Source organism: Ammodytes marinus, assembly GCF_949987685.1.
Source record: "Ammodytes marinus genome assembly, chromosome: 12".
In the NCBI taxonomy this organism is placed as follows: Eukaryota; Metazoa; Chordata; class Actinopteri; order Uranoscopiformes; family Ammodytidae; genus Ammodytes; species Ammodytes marinus.
Window position 1 is genome coordinate 11,150,495 of NC_137216.1, and position 14,603 is coordinate 11,165,097.

General features: G+C 39.5%; 1 protein-coding gene across 1 annotated transcript in view; it reads left to right on the forward strand.

Annotated features, from left to right (window-relative positions):
* mlphb (melanophilin b) overlaps window positions 1–14,603 on the forward strand; it is a gene marked incomplete at its 3' end in the record, with an annotated part of 35,735 nt that overhangs the window by 2,848 nt on the left and 18,284 nt on the right. Inside the window, exons 2-4 of the mRNA XM_080038409.1 lie at window positions 795–951; window positions 9,584–9,805; window positions 11,141–11,280. Coding sequence (XP_079894535.1) covers window positions 824–951; window positions 9,584–9,805; window positions 11,141–11,280 — 490 coding nt within the window. The 5' untranslated portion in view covers window positions 795–823. The remainder of the gene's footprint in view (window positions 1–794; window positions 952–9,583; window positions 9,806–11,140; window positions 11,281–14,603) is intronic.

A 14,603-nucleotide genomic window follows, 5' to 3' on the forward strand; every position in this document is an offset into this window, starting at 1 on the left:
ATAAGAATGTAATTATCTCAGAATAACACTCACATTCAAAATGTGTGTGGTTATATGTCACAATCACTTTTTCTCTCCATAATGGACAGAAAGGGATCCAACTTTGCTATGTGGATCTAAAAACGCATTCTGAGTTGGCTAGTTAAGCCAAATGTTCAATCTTTATAATCTGAGATACCCTTCTTTTCTTCTTTAAATTTGTGTGAGATACGCGCATGATTTCTTTAACTCAAACTTGCTCAGATTCAGCTTCATACTGTATGTTTCAGCTAAAGTTATAAATGCCTTTTCCATAGAAGGAGCAATGGTATGAACAAAAAACAATAGTTTTGAAAAAGCAATGGCTGGAAACAGGGCCTATTTTAACATTTAATTAGGTGTTGGTGGTGTGTCTTTTCAGCAGTGTTGAAGAGTGCAAAGTCGAGTGAAACATAACAGTTCAGAAAGTTGCGTATCTCATTCATTCCCTACACTTCCACTGAGTGAGTTAGTCAGTGCAGTGACTTTCACGTGAAAATCCATTTCCAACCGTTCTGATGGCTAAAAAAAGATTGTACCATGAACATGATGTGACTATCCCTGACCAACTGACAGCTGTCTACTTTAGCACCTAATGTTGCATACATTCAGCAGTGATCTTTTGTTTATAGAAAGGGAAAAATATTTTTTTTTACAATTTGTAGGGTTGGTTAGTATTCATGAAAAGTCCCTCTTGTGTTGCTTACACCTCTCTTAACACTATGAATGCTGACTAATAGCTTACCATTGCCATCTTCTATTACCTTGTACTCTAGTAGCCCAGCACACAGGCCTCACAATCACAATGATGCCTGGCAGCACATCAGCCCAGAAGCTGGATCTCTCCAAGCTCACAGATGAGGAAGCCAAGCATGTGTGGGCGGTCGTCCAGCGAGACTTTGACCTGAGGAAAAAGGAGGAGGATAGACTTGGGTAAGTCAAACCGATCGCCTATCTCCTTTGTTCGTACTGTATCTAATACAAATCTGCCTCTCAATAAACCACTTTAATGCTAGTGGTCTCAGGATAAACCTCAATTTGGATTCCCTTTTCTTTTACCTTTTTTGGGAGGATTTTTTGAAGATATGATGTAAGACCTCAAATATGTATTATTCCACCAGTTATGTGAATTTTGCTCGTATATGTGCGTGTGTGTGTGTGTATATATACTGTATATAAAGATTATAACTTGTAAATGTTATACCTGCTACACAGCAACATTTTTATTGAGAAGATGAAAGCATGCTAGTGTTGCTGCCGTCTTGTATTCATTTTTGATTTCCTGAAAGAGTCACTGAAAATCTTAACTCTGCTCACCAGGGGTTTTAACTTAACTCACGTTGCTGCAGTGATGATTTAGAAATGTACTCCCGGACCCTGTGACATCACTGTTGGGGGCGTGGTTAGAGAATCTACAAAGCACACTCGAGCTTAAAACTCAACCAGGGACGACAGTGTGCTTCCCAACCTGTTTAGTGACATTTGTAAAGAAACAGCAGTCATTGTGGCCATGAGTATGGCATAATGGTAAATGTTAAGCATTGTGTAATGGAAGCACGAGATGAATAGTCATCTTCAAAGTATCGTCACTACATTGGACATTGTAGAAAAGCCATATTATCATGTCAGCGTAAACAAGACAGTACAGACACATTCCACAGAGAGTGTGGAATCACATGTCTTGTTCAAAGCCAGTGATGCTGGATAATTGGTTAACAGCTGGGGTAGAAGATGACTTAGCCAGTCATCTTCTATCAATAAAAATGGTTATAACTTACCATGAGTGAGCAAAAAATTACATTATGTAGCCTACTTCTGAAGGCTGATGGACTAAGTAAAGCTGTGCTAACTAACTCAGCATGCTTCTGCTCACATGTGTCCTTGGCAGCAGTGACTGATGATGGATGGTTTAGATATCAGGCTGTGGGAAGATGAGGCTGGAGGGAATTTCCCCCTCTCCTTGGATGTGGGCTGACCTGTGTACAGCGGCAGCAGCCGTAGTCCTCTAGTGCTGAAAGGATAGATCACAGAATGAAAAAGAACATCAAGCAGGCACATTGTTAAAGCAAGATTTATGCCTGCTTTGAGTATCTCCTATCCTGTCCACATCTTAGTATGCCTCGAGTTACACAACAATCGTACTGGCTAATTTCGTGTGGCCCCTTCCACCTAGCGCTGGATTTTCTCATCGGCCCCCAAAATTAGGAACGGCTGTTCCTCGTACAGCGACCACAAAGTGTTTGTCTGCGATCACAGTTTTAAAAGAAAACAGATCAAAAACTGCAACCGCTGCAGTGGCTTTGCGGTTTGTTGTGCAGGATAGGGCCCATTGATGATGCTCTTACCAATCAGTCCTCTGCAGTGTTTCATGTCACTGTTAAGACCCTGGTGCCTGGATCCTCAAAGGAGTATAGGAACCAAAAAAGTAGGAACCAGGAACTTTTTCATAGTGGGAAACCAAAAAAAGGCGAGTAGAGTATAGAGCCAGTACCATTTAGTGGAAAAGCGCCATTTGACATAGGGTTCCCCTACAAGACATATAGTAAGCACCTTTTCCCACCAAATATGCCAGGAACTTACAGCAGGAACTCCTCTTCCAGGAACTTAAAGGTTCCTGTGGCTCGGTGTTCCGGGTAGGTTATGCAAATCAGGCTGATGACGTATGGAAAAGCAGTAAGGTAATTGCAATGCACGTCATTCCATGACTCATTTCATTAATGTTAAGGTCCTCCAAAGGTTCCGAGTTCCTGTTCATGGTCCCTGCGGTGGGAACGGGGCTGTAATATCATGTTTTGGAAATAATGCAGGGTGTTTAAATACTACTTTAGAGCACATTGCCAAAGACAGCTGCAATTGTTCTGATCAAATAATTCTCAGGGGCCCTTGATGTTTGTGAAGAGAAAGTTGCCTTCTTTTATCTACTCGCTGTATTCCAAGTTGTAACAGTTACACACCCAAAGTAAACACAGGTGTGTTTATTAATGACTGTGGTTATGTAAAAACAGTTCTGGATCAAAATGTATTTGGTATATTCCACCTGACTGGTCTTATCAGGCAAAATAGAAAGTTTATTTTGGTATGCCAATTCAGACATGTATATCTTTTATTACTCGTAAAAAGTATTTTTCCGAGACAAATTGTTTTCATGCTTATTCAAACAGCATTATGATTTCCAGGTATACAGTGCTTCAGGTTCTATTTCCCAGGTTTGTTTCTGAACTGCCTTTGCCACTGATCCACTTTACAATTTTCCAGTCTTTGAAGACTCTAATTGAATTCATTCAGTCAAAGTCCTGCAGGCTCTTATTTTCCCATACTCTCTTAAACATAGTCCTTTTATGTGTCCACATGTGAACAATAAAATACTACTGATGTCCTTGCATTACCACTGGAACACTCGTGTCTCCAGCCTGCGTTTTCCAAAGAAGCAAAGGATGCAGAGATTCAGTCCGATTATTTTGTGAATTTACATTTCCATACATGCTGTTTATTCTGGAAGATTCACCACTTCAGACCTAGGCAGAGGTTTGTCTCTTGTTTGTGACCTCCCTTCTCAAATACAAAATGTCACTGTCTTCATTCAATTTCAATCCCTGCCAAGGTTCTTCTACAGCCTTTTTTCCCATTCAAATGAGGTGTTGTTTGCTACTGAAGCAACTGTTGTTTTCATACAGAGCCTCTGCAATATATAAATAGGTACAGATCTTTATGTGGTTTGCATATAAAACCGTGACGCCTTCATCTCGTAAAGACAAATATGTTGGATCATGAAATGAAATAACTTATTTGGCAGGGATTTAGACTTTGTTTTTTTCTAAGTAAAGGACAAAGAGTGTCACTTGATTTTACATGAAGTACATTTTCAGAAGTAGCTATTGCATAAGTATCAATCTGAAATCTATAATGCATTAATAGCAAATAGGTTTTTGACTACCTCCTATTGTGGATTAACCATACAAAAAAGAGGTGAATTTTCCATTTAAGGCTGCATAAATTAAAGGTGGAGTCAGCAATTCTGGAAAATGATTGTTGTCGAAATCCCTTTTTGTCCAAATCTGTGAATATCTCCTGACGATCCGCTACCTGTTCGTACTGTATGGGTGCTAATAGAAAAGCTGGTGTTGACACACAGCCGAGGCTCTGAAAACAGTCAAGTTGCTAGCTACAGTGGGCCCCTTTGTTTGCATGCCCTTACCATACGCACAGTACGGACAGGTAGCAGATCGTGAGGAGATATTCACTGATTTTGACGAAGTCATTTTGAAAACAAGCATTCTTCAGAATCGCTCACTGCACCTTTAATCTTAATTTATTAATGGATTAAATGACTGTGTAATATGAAAGCGGTGACTGATGAGGCCACAGGAAACAGTTTATCATAACAACTATAGGGTGACAATATGTCAATTATGAGCTTTTAGGATAGATCTTGCTGCCCCAGAGAGGCCACACAAAAAATACATACAGCTTTAAATGGGCTATAATCAATAGTGTTACAATGTACACTCCATGGTCAGCCCCAAAAAGTTGCCTAACTTTACCTGAACAAAGTCAGAGCTACCTGGTGAACACTATGAAAACTTAGACAACTAAGGTACCATGGATAGGAGTTGGTAGAGTCCAAAACGGAGACAAAGGAGAGAGAATATTAAGTGGACACGAACACGAAGAAATGAAAGCTAATGGTGCACAGTAAGGGCTAAGACAGATGTGAGTCGTATTCAGACATTTTTCACATAATAAAAAAAACAATGGAAGGTATTTTGGAATAATTAGAAAATATAACTATGCACTATCTAGCTATATATATCTGTCTATATCTATCTATCTATCTATCTATCTATCTATCTATCTATCTATCTATCCATCCATCCATCCATCCATCCATCCATCCATCCATCCATCCATCCATCCATCCATCCATCCATCCATCCATCCATCCATCCATCATCCATCCATCCATCCATCCATCCATCCATCCATCCATCCATCCATCCATCCATCCATCCATCCATCCATCCATCCATCCATCCATCCATCCATCCATCCATCCATCCATCCATCCATCCATCCATCCATCCATCCATCCATCCATCCATCCATCCATCCATCCATCCATCCATCCATCCATCCATCCATCCATCCATCCATCCATCCATCCATCCATCCATCCATCCATCCATCCATCCATCCATCCATCCATCCATCCATCCATCCATCCATCCATCCATCTATCTATCTATCTATCTATCTATCTATCTATCTATCTATCTATCTATCTATCTATCTATCTATCTATCTATCTATCTATCTATCTATCTATCTATCTATCTATCTATCTATCTATCTATCTATCTATCTATCTATCTATCTATCTATCTATCTATCTATCTATCTATCTATCTATCTATCTATCTATCTATCTATCTATCTATCTATCTATCTATCTATCTATCTATCTATCTATCTATCTATCTATCTATCTATCTATCTATCTATCTATCTATCTATCTATCTATCTATCTATCTATCTATCTATCTATCTATCTATCTATCTATCTATCTATCTATCTATCTATCTATCTATCTATCTATCTATCTATCTATCTATCTATCTATCTATCTATCTATCTATCTATCTATCTATCTATCTATCTATCTATCTATCTATCTATCTATCTATCTATCTATCTATCTATCTATCTATCTATCTATCTATCTATCTATCTATCTATCTATCTATCTATCTAACCCAGATTATGTATTACTCATTCAATGGCATTACAGTGTTTTTGAATCAGCTGTTTGTCCTCAAATTGCCTTTATCAGAATGGAAACAAAGCTAGCCCTAATCCTGTTTCTGTGCCAGTGTGAGCAAATCTTTCTTATATCTTTCTCTCATTTTCACTTTCACCAGCCCCATTAAGTATATAGTGTTGTGTTTCATATCTAGAATGGACTTACAGTGAGAGAGAGAGAGTGAGAAAGAGAGAGAGAGAGAGGCAATAAGGAGAGAATTAGATTATGGTGTGAAGATAAAGTAATGACAGATAAGCACACCGGCTTGAACTTGGTTGTGAAGGTCTGGAACAGAAAAGTTCATTTAAACAAGAGACAGTTTGATTCGTGGCAAGGGACACGGTGAGAAGATCACCATGTATGGGAACACTCAGTAGCTATGCTCTTCATAGCTGTCTGTGTCTAAGTGAACATCTGGCTGCCGCGCCCGGATTCCTGAGCTTTGCCTGTTGAGCAAAAACTCTGCGGTACCTGCTATTAATCAAATAAGGAGGGAAGGTGGGGATTTTGAGGACATACCAGCCAAGAAAATGTACATAGTCACGTCAACTATTTATGGCGTAAAGCATCTTTTTTTTTACCTTCACTTTTTTCAGCATGAAAAGAGGAGGAGAAAGAGAAAAACAATCACATTCAGGAAGAATTGTGGCATTGTAGTTACTTCTAATGTGTTTGAAATCTCAAAGTGCTGTTAAGTTGTTTCCATCCTTTTCTATGTAAATAACTTTCTCGCCCTGTATGAGTTTTTGTTGTAAGCAAACAAACGTCGCTCACCACAACACATTGTGTATTTTGGAGGTCTAATAAACGCGATGAATCTATTTCCCGCTGCCAAAATTAATTTTTCATAAATATTTGAATCGAGCGCTGGTTTGAATCCAGCACTGGATTTAATCCATGTTTACAGTGGAGCAGTGGAAAAATGTGTGTGAGTCCAACACAGCATTGTCTTTTACAATGGTTCACAAAAATAAATTCATCTGTTGCAAATCAGTGCCTTTACATTTACAGATGCATTAAAAGCAGCATGTTCAGAATCAGTTTAGGAGGTTCAAGAAATATGAGAGATGGATAGAATAAGAGATAATAGATTTTATATTTAACAATACGAGTATAATCTGAAGGGGTGCCTATATTGTATGCTACTGTCCACAAACAGCAGACAGGCACAGTTAGCAACAAGCCGGAGAACACAATGGAGCATTTGGCAGCCAAAGGAGTTGATGGTGACCAAAACAAAGCTTAATGGAGCATGAATAATGTTATTACATTCAGCAGATGGCCAAAAACACAACTCCAAATGAATGGGCAACACTTGCTAACATGTTGGCCAAATCAACTTTATAAGGTTCTTACACCCATCATTGTAAATGAAATGTAGTTTACAGCTTGTTCTCTTGCCTCCAAGTGGCCAAAATCAATTAATGCTGCTTTTAGTGTTGTTGTATTATTGTTTTTTTCTCTATGCATTGTGACTTTTATGCTCATTTTTTGTTCATGTACATCAATGGTTTTTAATTGTTCTCTCCCTCTTTTATTAATAAATGTTTGTCTTTGACATATTTAATGTGTAGCACATTGAATTGCCCCTGTCTATGAAAAGTGTTATATAAACAAACTTACCTTGTCTTGCATTACATTGTGTAATAATATTAGATTTTCACTCTATATAGGCACTGCTCACTCACACTTTAGGTAAGCCAAGTCTTTGTTATTTGACCTCGCAAGCCATGCATCAGTGCTTGGAAAGCTTGAAGGTTGCCTACAGCACACATCTTATTTGAATCATAAAAGGGCATCTTGTATTCCCGATTTATGGGATTTGATTTTTCAGAGGAGAGCAGATTTAACAGATATTACTTTTAAATCACACCGCTAATGGCCAGCAGCTGTATCTGCAAAGGGTTATGGGATACGTATAAAGTATTGCATTTATCCCGATGATCTAGGCTATGATCTTAGAAGCATGGCAAAAAAAAAAAAAAAAAAAAAGTTTTAATAAACCGAAAGCGTCCGCAGTGGGCGTTTCGCCAGACTCCAGCCACACTGTGGGACATTTGGAACTTGTTATCTGAATTGTTCCTCTCTGCTGCTATCAGCATCTTGCAGCGTCGAGTGAGGCCTTTACTTTTCCAACAATCAGCACAAGGTTACTTCAAACTTTGCTGAAGAGAACGGTCTGACAAAGTGATTTATTGTTATATGTTTATTCACACAAATAATGAAAGCCAAGTCACACAGAGGAGGGGGAATATGTGTTGGGTTGTTTGGAAAGGATTTGACTGAGGTTATTGCAGCACTTGATGCACATTGAACATAATAATAAGCTGCAAAGGATTTTCGATTATAATCACAGTGTAAGAAAGAAAGAAAAAAGTGTTATGCAAGTTATCTGCCTACTCTGCTTAGAGTGTGCCTATAAGAACACATTGGGTTGATTTATATAGAGGTAAACAAATTAAAGGCCGAGAGACAGTGGATGTTTTTGCTAATTGTAATGTATTCACTTAAAATTAGCTTTTCCAGAAAAAAGTAAAAACTGCGACTGTTACGAAATGACACGTCAAAACCCATCATTAGTGAGAACTCTTGTCTACCACCAGCCACAGACACTACACTGCTCTTTTTCATATTGTGTGTAACAGAACCAGGATGATTCGAAGCCTATATAATATGAGGCTTCAACAAAAATAACATTTATGTAAGTTTGAATGATGCAGTTTACCCTGAGACAGTAGAACTAAAAAAGGCGTTTAAGTGTTTCAGAAGTGTGTTTTGGAAAGTAAGTACCCATATTTAGTAGACATTCAAACAAACCGTGGCAATCAAAATATCTCTTAACATTATTGTCATGATGGTTATTCAATTGAACACTCTGCTTATTTACAGTATAAAGTGTTACGAAGGCTTCTGAAAGAGATTATAAAGATCTAAATCCAGGAGCCATACTCAGTTACACTATACCTCATCTATCTTAATATTGTTTTGTCTAAATCGGAAACGTAGAACACCAAATGTTTCCTGGAGAGGTACTGCAGTCTTTGGCTTTTGCGTGCAACAAGGCTGACATAATATTTACACAAAGTTGCCAAGATGAAGCCGCGTGATGCCAACCGTGTGCTGACCACCATCTCTTCCCTCTTTGTCAGCCAGCTTTTTGACTCATAAAATATCTGTATAATGAAATGGTATATAAAGTTTATTTTTTCTTTAAGCTCTGAAAACATGAAGAGAGGTATTGGTTAAGAGGTGTACCATGTATTCACATGTATTCCATAACAGCTCAACAGCTATTAGGTCAACATTTTGGAGAAACTAACATTGCTGGTTTGCTTTGTTTCTAAGAGCGAGATGAGTAGGACATGCTTAGCTACGCTTAGCGTAAACACTTCTGTCAGATGGAGACAACTAGCCTGATTAAAGGATATATGAAAGTAATTTACCTTCAAAAAACAAATAAATCCCCTTTACTATGTGTAGTTTTCTCATCTAAGTATTGCACCTACATACAGTAGATTAATAAAACTCTCCGGAGAGAAAACTATGACATGGGCCATTAAGCTTTAACTATTGATATGATACCATATGGGAAACAGATGAGCATCTGAGCATATTCTTTAGTTGTTTTGTTTATCTGTAGTTTCCATACCTCACAGCCTTTGAGGGCAGGTGACGATGCAGAATATTTATACAGAAAACTGTGTGCACTAATTGAACCATGCATGTTTTCGCTCTTTCATATGTCCAAACTTTTTTTCTTTTTTAGGGACTTAAAGACCAAGATTGAAAAAGAAGACACCAAGAGAGAGTTATTGGGCGACAAGAGCAGCCTGACTGAGACATACTGCATCCGATGTCTCCAGCCCTTCAAGTTCCTGGTGAACAGCAAGCGCCAGTGTCTGGACTGCATGCTCCACGTCTGCAAGGCCTGCAGTCGCTACAACAAGAAGGAGCTTGGCTGGGTGTGTGATCCCTGTCACATGGCCAGGTGGGAAATGACACATTGAACACACAATAAAAACAAGTCAAATATTAAGCTCATTTTCAGGTTAAAAATTCGAAAAATACCCTTTTAATTTTAATGCCATTTCCGAATCTCCTCTTTTCAGCCTCTGTCTGAAATGCCCTTTTTTAGAGCCTGTCTCTTTAAGCCCTGCCTTTAAAAACTAAACAGTTTGCTATGATTGGCCCTGAATCTAACTGATTCACAGTTTGAATCGAAGTTAGATTCAGGGGTATCTGGGGGTGTGCGTAGTGGAGGTAGCGTTAAGTAAGGTTGGTAACAGGGGTAGGGGGCGTGGCTTCTCCTTATGACATCATAAGGGGAGATGGGAGATAAATCTGACTGGGGTTTTTTTTTTATACTTTGGGAGTCTCTAAACACACTAGGGTTCCTTAGTAATGTTGAAAAACGATGAAAAAGTGTGTTTTGCTCTTAGTAGCTAACCTTTAACTCAGGCAACCCAGGTCCAAACACCAAACTGGAAAAGCATTCACAAAATATCATTTAGTTTTCAATATACTGAAATTATTATATGATTAAGAAAAATGCATACATTTAAGTTTTAATATATGCCTTTACTTCACAGTTTTGATGCTGCCTTGGCTGTGGCTCTAGAACACCTTAATCTCTGCGGACCTGCCTTTAATCATGCTTAAGAAATTCAAAATGACCTTTGTCAGGTTGTTTTCAGTTAACCAATATATTTGTAAGCTTTTCAGCCGCAAGTGGACAAAAACTTTGGTTTGACTTGGCAGCACATCTGAGGTCTCAATATCTCACAGAGTGCACTATGCAAGTTATGTAATTCTGATACAGCCAAAACATGCTCAGTCTGGGTACCATGTATAACAAAATTATCTGCAGATAATTTACAATGAATTCTTAAAGTAATCCCTTTGTTTCAGTGCCTTGCTCAAACATGCTTGTATAGCACACACGGCATATGAGGGACGTTTTGGCAATGGTCATTTCAACAGACACGTCTTGGAACTCCTTTTTTGCTCATGCTTTGGTGGTCGCAGCAATATAATTTAATATGGCCAGCTCTTTCCAGCTCCACCATTATACTATTGTTTCTCAGATTAGATTAGATTGAGTTCCGAAAAGACCTTTCACTGAACTTAGCCAGTGTCTGGAAAATATCATGCTAGGTTAGATTGTTCACATGGCAGTCAATCATTACTTTGTCCTGCATTGTGGGATGAGAGAGGCATTTTGAGTTCTTGTTTTTTGTAAAACCACAAATATTTTCTTTAAAATTGGTGATTGTTCTTTGTATGAACTCATCTGTACCTAATGTGACTCCTCCATTTCCAACAGGGTCCTCAAGATCGGTACTTTGGAGTGGTACCACGAAAATGTTCGCTCCCGTTTCAAGCGCTTCGGCAGTGCCAAGGTGATGAGATCACTCTTCAAGAGGTTAAATGGAGCACATAGGAGCTCTCAGAATGACCTTGAGGGTGAGTCGTTCAATTATCATTATCAAGATGCCTTGTGGGTGGTTTTCCGTACAGAAAGAAAGTGTGACCATTATTAATTAAATTGGTTCTTCACAGCCTAACCCACATAATGCTTGCTGTGGAACGTTATTGCAATACTTGTGTCTGCAATGTTTTTATCCTTGATCCACTTTTTTAGAATCATTATCTTATACGGTAAGTTAGTGAATTAGAAACACCACTTAATTTAGCAAATTCTGTCCCTGAGGATTTTTGGCATAGAGATTAACCCTGCACCAGCTGACTGATGCTGCTCAAAGCTCAAGAGTAAAAAAAATCGTTATTTTTTACTGCTGTCAAGTGGGAATGTCTGTATGAACGTGAAGCAATGCTAATATCAGGTTACAAATCTGTTAGAATGTCAAGTGTCAGGTCAGGGTGACTTTGAAGGAGCAACCTTAACAAATTTCCATCTGTTCTGCTCATATATTTCCAAGCCCTGGGGAGGTTCCTTGGGTCAGTCAGCCAGAGTCGCAGAGCAGTGCTGGAAGTCTGCTTGAGCTTACCATAAGAAATCCCCAATAAATGAAAGGCTTCAATGATATTCAACAGCTGCACATTGTACTGTAACTGCATGAAGCATTGGTAAAACATCACCATGACAAGTGCATCACATTGGTGAAATGTGTCAATTTTCAAGTTCAATTCCAGAATTGGACTTGTTAATGCATTTTTTAGACAGCTTGCATGATTCCAGTCAACAACAACATGTAAGTTTATGCAAGTAGTGTGGAAGTTATGGGACTATGCTATGCTGTGCTAAGCAAATCTCCACCCAATGGACCACCTATTGAAGATTAGACAGTGCTCCCAACGATCATAAGATCACAGAAGGGAAGATTATTTGGAACAATAGCAATTGCTCCACACACTTAGAGAATCAGAAAGAACACTGAAGCCGTCCTGGCAGCTCAGGGCAGGGCCCAACACGTTACTATGGAGCTCAATGTTGCCGATTTTCTTTAATTTGTCAACCCAGCTGTCCATGAGACCCTTCATTATTGTATTGAGTCAAAAGAATTAACTTTTCTTTTTTCTGATAGTAAGCAGTCATGACCAAGCTGCCAAATCTGTCACGCGGATTTAATCTCTTCCATCTTTCCTGTTTTTCCCGGCTCCGGATCCTCACAGCTGTGCTGTTACAGACTAGTGTCTCAGGGCTGGATAGGGCTAGGGCCAAGGGACTCCAATGTCAGGTGTTTGTCCTTAAAGGTCACATATTATTCCGATTTTCAAGTTCAAAATTGTAATTTGGGTTTCTACTAGAAACTGTTCTCATGGTGTAGTTTCCAAGAGAAACTTCCTGTTTCTCACAGTGCCATTGCAGAATCTCCTCTTTTCAGCATCTGTCTGAAACGCTCCGTTTAAGAGCCTGTCTCTTTAAGCCCCGCCTTGCAAAGATCTCAGTCTGCTCTGATTGGCCCTGAATGTAACTGCCAGTTAGATTTAGCAGTATCTGGGTGGGGGGATGCTTATCACAGGTGGAGGTAGCGCTAACTTAGGTTGGAAGTGTGTGTGTGCGGGGGGGAGGAGGGGTCATGGCTCCTCCCCTTATGATATAGTAAAAGGAGAGAAATCTGACTTTTTTTAAACACAGGTTTTTCAGAAAGGTAGAGATGGAGAAAATGAGTGAGGGCTGTTTTTTCCTCATACTTAACTCTTGTCTCACCCGGGACCCATATTAATGTTGAAAAACAATGAAAAAGTACATTTTGCATAGAGTTGACCTTTAACTCACCACTAGAAACTCACCAATAGCCTTGTGGGACCTTAGCAATGCCTGCTGCACCTCTTGAGACATTATTGCCAGATGCACTTGTGTGGTGATAGCTTCTGTTTATGTTTGCTGCTCGTGTTTAAAGTCTGATAGGGTGATGGTATGAAGTCATATCAAAACCTTTCAAGCACAACTTTTTTTGAAGTTGCTGACACAGCATTGCCAATATCCTCTGGCTACAACCCCAAGCATAAGAAACAAGTCAAGCACACTGTATATCAGCTTCACGCATTATTATACACAGCAGGTCTCCAAGTGAGATCATAGCATTCGGGAGATGAATGGGTTTTGAGGAGACAGCCGGGACTGCTGGTACTGCTTTACGCTGAGTCACCCTGGAGGGCTTTGGGAAGTGATGAAGAGCAAGTTGGTCGGCCGGCTTTACCCAACAGGCCTTGTGATCATCCAGTCACATGTCTCCCATTCTGTGCCTGGAATCGAAGGATCCAGTCCTTCACCGACCAGAGAGAGAGAGAGGGGGGGGGGGGGGGGGGGAGAGGAAGAGACAGCAAGAGAGAGAGAGAGAGAGAGAGAGAGGGGGGGAGAGGACGAGACAGCAAGAGGGAGGGAGAACAAAACTCATGCATGTCTTGTTTGTACGCCGATTCCAGCTCGCGGAGTGCACACAGTTGTAGTTATGAAAGCCAGTTAGACACATGCATGTTAACAGATGCATTGTGTATAAAAAGATCAACAGCCCTATCACATGTAGGCATGCATGTGACCACCTGGATTAAATTGAACATGCATGACTGCACTGCACACACACACACACACACACTCTCTCTCTTCCTCTGTCTTTTTACAGAATGTACTCTACTGTGGTCCGTCGGGCCCCCAAAGCTCGGACGGTGTCTTTGTTCCCATATGTTGCATAAAAAGATGGCTAACCCCAGCTCCTCTGTTTAATGGTGCTCCTGCTTGTGATTACTATTTTATAAGTGGAAAGTAAGGACTACCTGAATTATCCCAATTTGCTGAGCTATTTATTATAGTTATAGAATGGCTAAAGTGCAAACCTAAATAAAAGATCATTAAAACAATTAAATAAGGTCCAGAGGTAATTTATATAAAACTGTGTAAGAGCCTCGTGAATATGATAGAGAAAATAACTAGGTGGAACTCAATGCCTGTTCTAAATCTTAATGATGAAGTCAACGATTCTGGAGAATGCTTGTGGTCAAAATAACTTTTTGTCAAAGTGAATATCTCCTCACTATCCGCTCCCTGTACGTATTGTTCTGTGTGTGCTGAAAAAAAACTCAGTGTTAGATACACAGCCTACGCTCTAAAAACTGGCATGTTGCTAGCTACGGTCCCCCCCTTTGTTTACATACCAGTTTACAGAGCCATAGGCTGTGCATTTATACCATATTTTTGTTCAGTGTGCGCACAGAACGTGAATATCTCCCCACAAATCGTGAGGAGATATTCACTGATTATTACAGAAAGTGATTTGACAACAAGCATGCTCCAGAATCGCTGAACGATTTGCCATTTGATAGAT